At 38.1% G+C, this 14,514-nt stretch overlaps 1 protein-coding gene across 3 annotated transcripts in view; it reads right to left on the minus strand.

Moving 5' to 3' along the window:
- The window catches only part of LOC306871120 (nitric oxide synthase 1-like), a gene marked incomplete at both ends in the record, with an annotated part of 52,996 nt that extends 39,010 nt beyond the window's left edge, over positions 1-13,986 (minus strand). The window contains 3 exons of one of the 3 annotated variants that reach the window (XM_079418829.1): positions 68-199; positions 9,735-9,861; positions 13,280-13,986. In XM_079418829.1, coding sequence (XP_079274955.1) covers positions 68-199; positions 9,735-9,861; positions 13,280-13,986 — 966 coding nt within the window. Of the gene's footprint in view, positions 1-67; positions 206-9,734; positions 9,862-13,279 lie in introns of all 3 variants that reach the window. The other 2 variants (XM_079418828.1, XM_079418827.1) reach the window with 2 other exon arrangements.
- Positions 13,987-14,514: the final 528 nt, after the last annotated feature.

The following is a 14,514-nucleotide window of genomic DNA, read 5'->3' on the forward strand; positions in this document are numbered from 1 at the left end:
TCTTCATTATGCTCAACTAAATGTAGTTAATACAAATAAGCCTACCTAGAATCAACATCAAACATACCTTGCTGGAGCTGAGATATAAAGTATCATTGGATAAAGCTCCAGTTTCCCAGTTCTTCACTTTCATGAATCTGGGACACTTGGTGGGACTTCCATTCTGCACAGTCTTAGTGGGGGAAACTCTCCCATGGGACTGCGGCTGTGGAGGAACAAACATTATACCTCATTATTAGCAACTCGCCTCAAATTTGTCCATCAGCAAACACTTTAATCCAAAATGACTCCCTGTACACTAATTACAGGAACAATTCTCACAACAATTTGCAGGAACAATTAAAAATAACATTTTGGTTATCAACACAGACATTTAACCTTCATTATTACACTCTTAATGGTTCCAAAAGGGGGTTTTCATAGTAATGACACAGAAGAACCATTTTTGGTTTCCCAAAGAACCTTTCAGTAAACAGTTCTTAAAATAAATATTTTTCTAGAACATTTGAATTATCTAAAGAACGCTTTTCCACTATAAAGAACCTACTGTGCAATGGAAAGTTTCCAGGGATGTTAAATATCCTTCGTGGAACCGTAAGTCCCAATAAGGAACATTTGCTTTTAAAAGCATATAGACCGCTAAGCAAAACCAGCCATTTAGTTCTCAAAACAATAGTTTGTTATGATTTTATGTTTGATAGTTTCCCCAGCATCTGCATGAAGATAAATTATAATTGACCGTTCGCAGAGAGCTTGATTGACAGGTGATCTGACCAATCAGAATGCGGATGTTATTAGCCGCCACTGCTATCCGCCATCTTGCCTGACAGCTACGGTCGGTCTCCATAGATCCATGTCAAAACGGGATAAAAAAGTGCAGAGGGTTAAGCTGTGCTGTTGCTGGCTGCCACAGCAATGGCAATAAGCTAAGGAATTCCTTTAAAGGGGTCATTGGATGCAAAATTCACTTTTACATGTTGTTTGAACTGAAATGTGTGTTGGCATTGTGTGTACATAACCACCATATAATGATAAAAATCCAGTGGTTTTTTTTTTAATCTTGATAAATCCAAACCCCTTTCTCATATCAAGCCGATCTCAGATTCTTGCCACAATGACGTAGTTCTGCACAGGCCCCTCCCATGATTGTTGATTGACAGTGGCGTCAGTCTTTGGTTTTATCACAGCTCTGCCCTGAGTGAGCTATCATGAGTCTGCCATTGTTTCGACGCTGGAGCGGTTGTAGACAAGAATGTCTCCTATGTAATAATGAAAATAGCTGTCATTATTTACTCCTGAGATCTGAGCCGCTGAAGACGCAGTGGAGTACATTTGTTTTTGAAGGGAATGTTCCCCCGATCTACCTAAATGCGTCTATCTTTGCATGAATCATTCGTGATCCAGCTTCACCCACAGAAGAAGTGAGTATAAGGTTTTTTTATGAATCTTTGCAAATTGCCTTTCCTAATAATGTGCTAGTTAGCAAGTTTCATAATGAATGCGGCTAAAGTTTACAGTCTCTCAGAGAGCGGCTCGGAAGAGAGGGGTGGGGTGAGCAGAGCTCATTTGCATTTAAAGGAACATGCAGCAAAATGGCTTGCTGTAAACAGAGCTGTTTTTGACCAGGTAAAAAGGGTGTTGTTTTACACTACCATTGATAAATTCTAACCAAATTATGTTATAGACTTTTCATTATGACCTTAAAGAATCATATCAAACTGTGGAAAATGGGCATCCGGTGACCTCTTTAAAGTACTTGTTTTGCATACCAGAAAATCTGTCATGTATTGCTTGCAGAGCTTAATTTAAAATTGTTTCCTGTTAAAATTGTTTCCTTTTTAAATTGTTTCCTTAATTTAAAACTGTGTTCCTGTTTATGGCTCCAACACCATAATCAAATTTGCAGATGACACCACGGTGGTAGGTCTGATCAAGGATGACGATGAGTCAGCCTACAGGGATGAGGTGCAGCACCTGGCTGTGTGGTGTGCCACCAATAATCTACAACTAAACACCCAGAAGACAAAGGAGATCATTGTGGACTTCAGGCGGACTAGGAGTCATGCACACACACCCATCTATATCAACGGAGCTGAAGTGGAGCGTGTGTCGAGTTTCAAGTTCCTTGGCATCCACATCTCTGATGACCTCACCTGGTCCCATAACACCTCCACTCTGGTCAAAAAGGCACATCAGCGCCTTTACTTCTTAAGGAGCCTTAAGAAAGTTCACCTGAATCCCAGGATCCTTGTGGAATTCTACTGCTGTACCATTGAGAGCATACTCACGAACTGCATCTCAGTATGGTACAGCAATTGCTCCGCATCTGACCGCAAAGCACTCCAGCGGGTGGTGAAAACTGCTCAACGGATCACCGGCACCCAGTTAACTTCCATTGAGAAAATTTATCATAAGCGCTGTCTGGGCAGGGCAAGAAACATCATCAAGGATGCCTCTCACCCTAACCGTGGACTTTTCACCCTCCTTCCATCCGGCAGGCGTTACAGGTGCTTACGCTCTCGCACTAGTAGGCTCAGGAAGAGCTTCTTCCCCGAGGCTGTGACACTTCTGAACGCCACACCACCAATCTAACCTGCACCTGCTTATTACTGCACTGGTCACAGTACTTTACACACATGCATTTGCACTACTCTTATTTTGCACAGACTGCACAAGTTATTACACTATAAACTGTATAAAGTTGTTACTGTACAAAGCACAGTAAACTATTTCTATAAAATATTGCACTACTGCTATTTTGCATAGAATACATTGTTCTATCAATACTTTGCACACTCATCCAGCTGTATTTATTTATTACCACTGTTCTCACGTTTCTGCTGTTCATAATGTGTATATATAATCTGTAATCTATATAATCTACATTGCTCTGTTCATAATGTACATACAATCCCTACATTGCATTCCTATTTATATTCTGTATATACTCTGCTCAATACTGTATATAGCAATTCCACTGTATATTCTGTAAATCATATCTTCACTTACTCTGCACTTATATGTATATAAAACACTATATTCTTGCACTTCTGATTAGATGCTAACTGCATTTCATTAGCTCTGTACTTGTACTCTGCATAAATGACAATAAAATTGAATCTAATCTAATCTAATCTAATCTAATCTAATCTAATCTAATACTGAGTGTTAAATAATTGTAAAAAATGTGCTGTATATGCATATGTGTGCTCATCTGTTTTCTATGCAGAAATAGAATACTTTCTTATTTTTATTCATGTTCATTTCGTGCTTTACATAAATATGAGAAGATGATCGGTTCACGTGAGGCAACACAGTGATCTGTCACGACACATTAAAGAGCCACAAAACAGTACTTCACGAGTTCACCCTTACATCTGATTGAGCAAACAGTAAGGATGTTTTGGCGTGCTGTTCTGGGGGAGGGCTCCGAGCCGGAATATAGCCCGAGAACTCCCCCTATCCGTAGTATGGGATGAAAATAGATTAAGAGTGAGGAGTTGGGGTGGAGGAGGGATGCTCGGAAAACTGTCGTAGAATAGGGGTAAGTAGGCTATATATACAGAGAGTCCTGAGACCTTGTTTCATACCAGAAGTAACCTGCTCTGTCTTGTCTGTCAGCGCGATGTCATGTTGTGATGTATTTTTCACTGCGTGAGAACATGATGTGCAGTGTGTGAGAGCGGCAATGTTTGTTGGAGATGGCAACAGTAACTAAGGTGGACGGGTCTTTGCGAACGGTCAATGAACTTTCTTTGCAAAGTTCTTTATTCTTATGTAGCTATTTTAACAACCAGCAGGTACAGGAATGGCACGACTTACTCAAAGGCGTCAATGGGATAATCAGCACTATTAAGCAAAGTTCTAATTGAGCTTTGATTTTCAGAGAGAGTAGAATACTTTCAGTGACTTGCCATTCAAAAGATGACTGTAATTTGCCACATGTACAAATGCATCAGAAGTTGACATCGTTAATCCAATGGAAATCAATCTAGCAGCCATTATATTCCTTATGAAGACCCAGTTCACAGGCCGACGGTTTCGGCACCACATCACTCTTATAATTGTGGTGGTTTCTGATGGTATGAATGCAAACTTCAATATCAGCCATGGCCCATTATGTTCGCTGTCCCCAGGAAGAATAGTGGGCGTCCTTCTCCTCAATCGATTTGATTCTCCTCAGAAGACAGATCAGTCCTTCTCTGTCTCTGGCTACACAACACACGCAACGTACACGATTATTATCTCAAAGCCGCCACGCTGCACATGGCTGGCAAGAAACGCGCCACACACATGTTTACGCATGTGAGACATCTGAGGCAGAACGGATGAGAAGAACCGTCTTGCCACAAGTGAAATGTGAGGACAAAAGATGGATATGATACACCCTTCCATATACGAGTGTACACTGTGACAGGAAGGCAGTGCGAGAGAAAAGGTGTAAAATTGAAAAAGCAAACTTCAACTGAAAGGGTTTTGTAAGGATTCTGTGTACATGACAGCGTAGCCCCAGGCAACAACTGACACACACACACACATCCAACCACGTGTGTGAACGGGGTGGAATAATCAGCAACATCATCGACACTTCGAGACCACTTGCCCACACCGAATCGCTTCAGAAACAAGCACTCGATACACTCACGCAACATTCACAGCCCACCAGAACCCACCTTCACTGCTGCACCTCTTTATTCAACTTAGTGCTCGACAACGGGCACTGCAGGGAAAACTGCTTTGTCTACGTCTCATCCTTCTCACCACAGCTGTATTAACACAAGCTTTGTTATGTAAAAGAGTAACACGAGCTGATTTGACAAACTCATTTTCACAAGCTGCTAATAAATAAAACATTCCGGAATGACTAATAAGCTGAAAAGATTGTGTCTCTATGGATGCCATGGAAATTGTCTGCATAAATACCTAATACTGGCTTTATTTACTTAATATGGCTAGACGGTTGATAGAACTTTGCTTAGGTGTTTGTCAGTCATCAGGTAGTTCCTATGGTGTTGAAGTGGAATTACTATGATTGCTAGATCTATAGATATTAATCAGATTAGATGCCATATTGCATTTAACACAGATGAAAACGAGGCTGTGAGGGATAAACCAAAGACTTAGTCTTTACACTAAAACACAGTTTAAAGATCATAGATCATGTCAGTTTGACAACCCACAACTTTCGAAAGAAAGTTTTTATGGAAAATTTGTCTACTGAAAGATAAAAAAAAGACATTTCAACAGCTGAACTACCACGACACTGCTTCGTTTTCAATCCTGTCAAAAAATTATATATGGCGCTATACCCTGGTCTAATGGTTTGGCAATATCAATTTCTTGGTTTTAATCATGCCCATTTTGATGAACCAATTGATTCTATAATCAAAATAATCAAACTTTTGTGCTAGTCTATGCTATTTTCAGTTAATGCTTGAACAAAAATTTACCAAACATTATTTGTAGCTCAATATATTTACAATATATTTAGATATTAATTTAGATATTAATATTTACAATGTGAGCATGAGTTGTGATCACAATACAGCCTTTCTAAATCATTTATAGTACATATTGGCTATTTTTAAAAAAAGTATAATAACAACAACAACAACAATAAGAATAATGAGACAAATTTATATTTTGAAATTAACTTCAGCAAGTAAATTAATGTTTAGATGATCAAGTGTCGTGCATCTGCTCGAAAATGCAGCCTCTGATGTGGTATAACAGAAGGTTTTTTTATGGGTGCTGTGCAGAGATATACACAATATTGTAGCTAATGATGAATATGCATTTAGCATCATAACAATTTGAAATAATATATTTTTGAACTAGTGGAATGCTATTAGCATCCAAGAGAGGAACTATCTGTTCTATAATTGAATTTATGAGGGCATGAGATTAATAAAAATATCGATGGTTAAATAGTATTGCTTGTTTTTCATGCAGAGCTTCAAAGACAGCAAAATCATTGTTTAATGATGTTAGCAACTCATCTGTCCAACTGCTTCGCACCACTTCCACTGGCTGAGCGAGCCTTATTAGAGCTTAAATTATGCAGGGCGCTGCTGTTAACCTTGGAAAACTCAGCACATTTCTAAAAAACCTCAACCCCATCAGGCAGACGGAAAGGTTATTATCATCTCAAACATTTCAAATCATCGCACCTGTGTTGCTTTAGCGGGTTTGCAATCACTAAAGCAATGAAACATGCATTCGGTCTCGTGTCAGCAAGGTTAGCTTTCCAAAGTGCAGAAACTTCTTAAAAAACAAGCTGTTCCATTTGCAGCTTAACATAGAAATGTAAAGCAAGTTTAAAATTGTCTAAAGCAAGCTTATACGAGCAATCACTTGTCATCATCTCAGCAGCAGGAATATTCTGTGTATTTTACAGCATGTTGAGAATGTTGTAGCAAATACATTAACCACCAAAGTGTGTCAATGAGAATATGCTAAAAGTGCAAAATTATATATTAGCCAAACTGTCAGACTGAAGTGAAGATTTGAAGGTGTAAGAGAATGTGTTATTTCCCCTTAGCCTTTGCAGTTAATGTCATATCTGTCTGGCCATTTAAGGTCAATGTGATTGAAATAACACTTACACATTTAAATACAGCATCGAAATTCATCTGTCCTAAATGATATGCAAGATTAGATTTAGTGCATAATAGTATGTTTTTTTAAAAAGCATGCTGAAAGTGCCTGGGTGGTACACAATGTCTAAACAGTAAGATTTTTGGTAGTGTGTATCCATGCATGTTTTTTTTAGCTGCAGTGCATTACTGCCCACCCACTTTTCAGCAACAAAGTATTTTTCCATACATTTTTAATAAAGGGATTTTGAAAAAGTCTTAATTTAAAGCGTTAAAAGCCATGAACCAAGCCAACTGACTAAGAGGTGAAATCTAGGGTGACCACATATCCTGTTTTTTCCCAGAGATGTCCTGGCCAGGATTTGTAAATTGCCAAATATGATTGAGTTTTGGCTTTATTCTCCTATTGTTTTCACACTTGACTGAAAAGTATTTTGACCATTTGAGACCTGCTGAGTCCATTTCCACCACAGAATAAAACATAAAAAATGTAATTGTGATGTTTTATCTCACAGTCCTGATTTTTTTTCTCAAAATTGCGACATGTAAGAACTGTCAGATATTAATTCAGAATCCTGACTTTTTCTTGCAATTCCAAGTTTACATCTAACAATTCTGCCTTTTTTCTTGAGTTTAAATTTCTTAAATTTATATCTCCCCATTCTGACTTTTCTACTCAGAATTGCGAGTTTATAGCTCACAATTCTTACATTTTTGAGAACAAAATTGAGCGTAGCGTTAGTTCTGGCAGGTCACGTTAGTCAAGCTCCCGTCAGCTGACACTCAGCTGATCCCCATCTACCTATAGGAATACGACACCTATCTAAGCATCCATATATAAGGTCGTCAGTATTATCAGCAGTTTTCGGATTGCCCTCCTCCATCCCCAACTCCTCCTCTGTCAGTCAGGATCCAGCCTTCTAATTCTCTTTTGAATCAGACAAATTCAAAATGTGTACATTAAATTACTGAACTTTAACAAATCTGCAATACTTTTATTTGTTCTGTTCTGTTTACACTGGGGGGTTATTACTGCTCTCCCTGCTCTCATCCATGCTAGGCTGCATGGATGCACAGGGAGTTCTTGCCCAGAGCAGAACCATACCGCCAATCCAAACTATATGCTAATTGTCAATCATCTTTGACGATAGTGGTCCTGACAGAAGTAAAAATGGTGAGGTTAAAATGTCACAATTATGGTTTATATTTTGTGGTGGAAGCGGTCTTCAATATAAATCATACAAACTGTGAACAATAGCCCACACCACCTTTTCAAGCAGACTCTCAGTTTGCTGGTGCACAGCTAAGGACTCAGCTCTACGATGTAGTTTATAAGGACTGTTTAAAAATATCTATAATGCACAATTTATGAACATTTTGATGGAAATCTTGACATTTCATTGATCACAAATGTTACACTAGGTAACCCGCCCACAACTATATTATACATTAGATGTCATCTGATTGGCTATGAGTGTGCAGCAGCTTTGCACTTATTGTGGATAGACAAATTAGTTGTTGCTGGAAACTTGTTGCCTGGTTAGGACATGCTGTAAGGGTTCATATATCATCTCAACAGTCATTGCATCTTTCTGTCACACAAATAATGTCAGAGATTGTGCACAACAATAACATATTGCCTTGGTTTAATGTTCTTGTCTTTGTATTTTTCTTGTACTCTCTCACTCTCCCCCTCCTCGTCTTACTCACTGATGATTAATCATCCACCAGACACTGTATTACACTAAGCATAGAGAGAGAAAAAGAGAACAACTCAGTCTTGGACCACACAGCTGCATCCATTCATTCCTCTGCTTTCTTGGATTGCCTCCATCCATCCGGTTTCTTTCAGAAGGATAATGCGTCACAAGAGGCCAGATGAGAGAGTCATGTGCCGATGTGAAATGTAAGCATTGCAACCCCCACAACCAGGACTGTAGAAACACATGCTACACCAGCACTGAGCTGGCAGGTACAGAGAAAGCCATGTGACAGGCACTAGAGAGGCTTTCATATGGTTACTAACAAGTAAGCCCCACTTGAAACATTCGTAGGTGTTCTTTGTATTTTATTAATATTATTTTTCATATAAGGTTAGAGTTTGAAAATCACTCAACTGAAGTTTCTTTGTTGAATTATGTGGTCCTTTTCTCATGTTTTCTATATGGTTCTTTGGAAAGCATGCTTTAAGTTACATTATAGTGTCTTCAGATCAGTCAGCATTCTTTTTGTTGTTGTGTTGTCATTTTGTTTCGTTTCTAGGTTGTTAGAATCACGTGTTCTCTACTGGTTTTGCTTCAGGACCCATATTTTACATGCAGACTGCTGTACAAAACAAAACAAAATTGTTCAAACAGCCAAACATTAAAATTGATAAAAAATACCATTATGAATTGCACAAACAACATGCGAAATATACTGTATGTAAAATCACATGAGGCTGTACAGAAAATGTTTGTTTTGTAAACAGCAGAAATGTAATTTACATTGAATTTCTGTGATAAGTTGACTTCTATTCAAAAGTTTGAGGTTGATAAGATGCTTTTGAAAAAATAAAAAATCAGTGCTGCATTTATTCAATTAAAATGCTGTAAAATTATATTGTCAAATAGCATTATAATTTAACATTTACAAATTTCTATTTAAATATATTACAATATAATTGCAAAGCTTAATTTTCAGCATCATTACTCCAGTCTTCAGTGTCACATGATCCTTCAGAAGTCTTTCCAATATGCTGATTTTTTGGCTTCTGTTTTGGTTTTTCATTTCGATTTGCGTATATAAACACCAGTACATTTAGTTGTATTTTATTAGTAGTAGTTAGGATAGTTTTACCCTGCTTTTCATGATCCATGAGAACCACTGCTCATTGTACAACCCGAGTACAATTTACACTTCGGTACAGTACTTCTGAAGAAATAGAGAATAAAAAGTTTGTGGAACTATGCTCTGTGATTCTTTTTAAGAGTAAGCCATTGAATATCTGCCAGCTGTCAAGCAGATCACGCCATATTAACAATAAAGAACAGCTTCAATATTTCTGTACTTGCACCTTTAAAAAAAGAAATAATGCTAGATTACTGACTCACTCAGTCTTTCAAAGCCACATGTAAAGCCATTTAGACTGTATTTTACCTTGTCACTCTCTGAGTAAGGGTTGTTAAGCACCGTAGGCATGTTGTCCTTTCTCCAGAGGTCATCAAACACTCTGTCGTTATCTGACGCCAGCTGGGCGTTCTGTCCATTTCCCACACCAAGGTCTCTGAAAGTCAAACAGCTCAAACATCAGCCAGATGAAAACAGGTCTAGATGTATGTACAATGACGAAAAAAACTACTTTTTTGACTACTGTATGTTTATTACTTTGCACACTTTTACGTTTATGCTATAAACGGAATTAGTAAAAAAAAACAAAACAATGTATCATAATTAACATGCCGTCCGTAGAGCTGAACTTCAGTTTCTCTAAAACATTAATATCTCAAGGCTACCAATGTGCACTTCGTCTTTTAAATAAAATAGTAAATCACCTCAATTCCATTCATACTCAAGTTACTCCATAATCAGATACTCCAAAAATAAACTATGCTTTCCGAAGATTTTTTTTTTATTAGCTAATGTTGATGGGACTCATAGTAACACATTTATCACAAATGTGAGAAGAGTGAGAGAAGCTTGATTTGTTTTGGATGAAACACTACCATCTCTGCTCACCATTCGGATTAATATTCCAAGCCTAATTATAATTTGTTTAGTTCTTCTAATATAGAAAATATATCTGGTGTCTACTTTTTCAAATAATAAAACACTCTGAGGCAATTGCTAATTATTGCTCTGTTTGTTTGAACATCCAGACTTGCCCAACAACAGCAAGAAGTAGTCAACCAATGGCGTTAGTTTGGGGCGGGACTATCTGTTTAACTGACCAATGGCAAAAAGGAGAGGAGTGTTCTGGAAACCTGTTTGGAATCAGTAAATATTTTTACACACTTCATGTTTAAGCACACTAAAATGCGGACAACTGCTGTTCATGAACTACAAGGATACAACTGGTGTGTAATCACAAAATGACTATATTCATATTCATGTCTATATTTATCCATTCTGTTAGTAATGTTGCTAGAAGCTTCTCGCACTGCCTGTTAGTATTTCCTGTTCACTAAAGCATAACATGAACATTCAACGCAAGAGTAATCTCAAAGACTGAATGGAATAAATACATTCTGAACAGATACACTCACTGACAGCTCACCAAGTAAACACAATATTCACTTATCATAAAGAATATGCATTTAGAAAACTGACCCTTCTCAGAAAACCTTGTTTTTGAGGCATGAATATTGTGCAAATATGTCGATATTCTTTGAGTGTATTGTAAATCATATTCCCAAATAAATGAAAAGGGGAGACAGACTGGACTAGGGCTAGTTGTCACACAGACTTTAGATTCCACCACTAGAAAACTAGACTCTGTTGTACTATTTTGATCATGCCTAACATCATATTTGTACTGGGAGTACATAAAGAGTTTCCTTTTTAATATAAAAGGTAAAATTTTATAGATTTCTTCTGGATTTGTCTGTTGTTTACAACAATAGTGCTCATGTAATTTGCTGTAGTGTTGTCATTACTCATGCACTACCACTTGAAGCTTTTAGAACATGATCTTTCTGGGAACAAGTAATGTTAAGTCATGATAGTGGACTCATATTTGCTTTTTAAATGCCAGTGGTGAATTTCAATCCAAAATGGAGAATGCATTCATAACATATATTTGCACATATATTGAAAAGTTAGTTTAACTCCAAACAATGTGAGTCAGAGCTTAGTGATTTACTGGAATGCCATATATATTGAACCCTAGAGAAAATGATGAGCGGGATGTTAAATTTAATGCTTTCAGAAGGCGATTACATACAGTTAAATATTTGTAAGGCGATTACATAAGTACCTAAATCAGATTCCAATATGCAGACCATATGAACAGACTAATTGAAGCCACAACAGGCACCAGATAATGTGATCATAAAGGGGAAATGACTACCTTGTGGTCTAATTTCGCGACTGTTAACCTGATTTATAACCTATACATTTAAAAAAAATTAACAGGAATGACAGAACTAAGTCTTAGATGTACAGTGTAATGTGTATTTGTAAATACCGTATTCACAGTTTTATGCGGTAATTTATTAGGTGACATAAAATGCGAAAGCCATGTATTTTGTGACAAAATATTTGTACACTGAATGCATTTTGTAAATAGACAACCAGTTGCATTTCGTCAGCAGAAATTTAAAGTCAGCACTTTAATTTTGTGCACCAAATGAACTGATTTTGTAAAAGTTTTTCCACTTCATGCATATAAAGGCTTTCTTTGAATGCAAAGAAAACTAATTAAATGCTACTTAACGCTCATGCATTGTGGTAATGTCGTGAACACGTGTCGAAGGCTGACGCGAAAGAGAAGAAATAGTTGAATAAAGTCATTGTTTTTGATTTCTTTGCACAACAAAACGCATTCTCGCAGTTTCATAACATTACGGTTGAACCACTGATGTTACTTGGACTATTCCATGACATGATGTCCTTTCTGGGTCTTGAACATGGTAGCTGCGCTGCTGTCTATGCAGGGTCAGAAAGCTCTCAGGTTTCATTAAACATATCTTAATTTTGTTCTGACAGCCCAATCTCATGGCGATTCTTACATATTTTACAAGGTGGCTAATTCATACAAATTCGTATGACCTCACTAGTACAAATTCATACATTTTTTGCTATATCGTATGTATTTTATGAGTTGCCAATTCGTATGAATTTGTACGAATGACCTATGCCTAACCCCGCCCCTAAACCTACCCGTCAGTGGGGTTTAGACAAATCATACAAAATTGTACGAGTGAGGTCTTACGAATTAGCCACCACGTAAAATACGTACGAATTGGTCGTGAGATAGCATTGGTCCTGAAGATTAATGAAGGTCTTACTGGTTTAGAGTAATTAATGACAGAATTTTCATTTTTGGGTGAACGTTCCTTTTAAGCTAGATAACACTTCAATGTTAATCTACTGTTTTTAAATACATTTTATCATCCGCCCAGGAAAAATCATAAACTTGAATGGTTAAAATTGAAACGCCATTTATGCAAGGATGAGATATGTGCTGAAAATGTAATCACTTAGTGTGCTTTTAAACTTATCTCTTGTAGATAATTTAATATTTTGAATTTCAAAACCCTAGCCTAAAAGCAAGACAAATGTGGGATAAAATGCATTTGCTGAAGCAACTATTCCATGTTAGCTATTTATCATGACTTAATTTTCACGGGACTCGTACCTGAACATTCAACATTGCCAAGCTGTACCAGGTGAGCTACTGAGCAAGTTTACGTGAAAGAAAAGTCATATAAATGGAGCTGGTTACGTGATGCAGATGTCAAAATGTATTAGATTATAATGCACTATGGTAAAAGCCTTTTCCGTTCATAACATATTTTTGTGGGGAAGAACTGCAAAAAAATAACTCTTTATTAGATGATTATTTGTCCTTGCAATCATAATTTGTGTGAAATGAATAAACTCTGTTGGTGGTTTACTGCCATTAGTGTTTATTTCAGTTGGAAACTGCAGAGAGTTGTATGTATTGGTATGCTTTTGGAGTTTTGCACTTAGACATCACTCACCTCTCCACCTGCACTTCGACATCCTTCCTCTCTACGACTCTCTGACCTTCTCCATTGATCTCTTTTTTGCTGTTCTTGATGAGCTTCAGCACTGGCTCGATCTCCTTCAGCAGGTTGTTGTTCTCCTCCACCCCGTTGAGGAGAAGGGCTGAATGGCCTCCTTCTCTGAGCAGAGAGTCCTGGGCCAGCAGGGGAATCAGGGGTTTGCTCTCCCGTGGGTCTTTCCTGGGAGGAGAGGAAGAGGACAGGTTCTCTATGGCCCTGAGCTCTTTGGTCATGTTGGGGCTGAGGGGCGAACATCGTTCACACGACCTGCTCTGCGCGGGGATAACGGGCCTGGTGACGCGAACCGTTTTGGGTTTCCCGTCGCTGCTCAGCGTGGTCTCCAGGTGAGTGGTGAAGCCCTCGGGTCCGCGGAGGATGAGGACCGCATGGCTCTCGGGTGACACGTTCTTCAGGGTCTCCAGTGCACATTCGTAGCTCAGGTCCACCAAAGGCTTGTTGTTCACAGCCAGGACGATGTCACCGACTTGGACCAGCCCACATTCCTCCGCCGCCCCACCCCGGATGATGTCAGAGACGATGACGGGCGGCTTGCACACACGTTGTTTGACCAGAAAGCCCAGCCCACCGATCTTTCTTTTGAAGAGGCGAACTGAGATGATGTTGGGCTGCAGCTGACACACGCTAGGCTCAGATTCCTGCATTGTGTCTTGCTGTGCGTCAGATCTGCGATTGAGTTAAATGTGACAAAGGAGAGCGACATGTCAGATGTGTTAACCACGGCAGACGAAGACATGAAGAAATGCAAGACAATACAGACTATCAAGATTCACTTTTTCATTCTACTAATGGCATCCTGTGACATTTAAGGAAATATTCAGATTGTTAATTAAGTCTAACTATACGTCAGTAGTAAAAATTGGTTTAAAGGAACAGTTTGACCAAAAATAATTGATTCTAAACGTGTATGCTGTCATTTTTCCATGGAACCAAAACAAAACAACAGCATAAAAGTAGTCCATATGTCTCAGGCTCTATTCAAGTCTGATTTGTGAATGAACAGTTCTTTTTCAATGAACTGTTGATCTGAATCACAAATCAAACTGATCTGGTTTCAGGTTCTTGAATTATAAACTCACTGGAGGGGAAGATTAAATTAAATTTCAGTTTGTTTCTCATACAAAACTATCATACAGCTTCATACAGAGCATACTGTGAGATTCTTCCAGATT

Source organism: Barbus barbus, assembly GCF_936440315.1.
Source record: "Barbus barbus genome assembly, chromosome: 6".
Classification (NCBI taxonomy): Eukaryota; Metazoa; Chordata; class Actinopteri; order Cypriniformes; family Cyprinidae; genus Barbus; species Barbus barbus.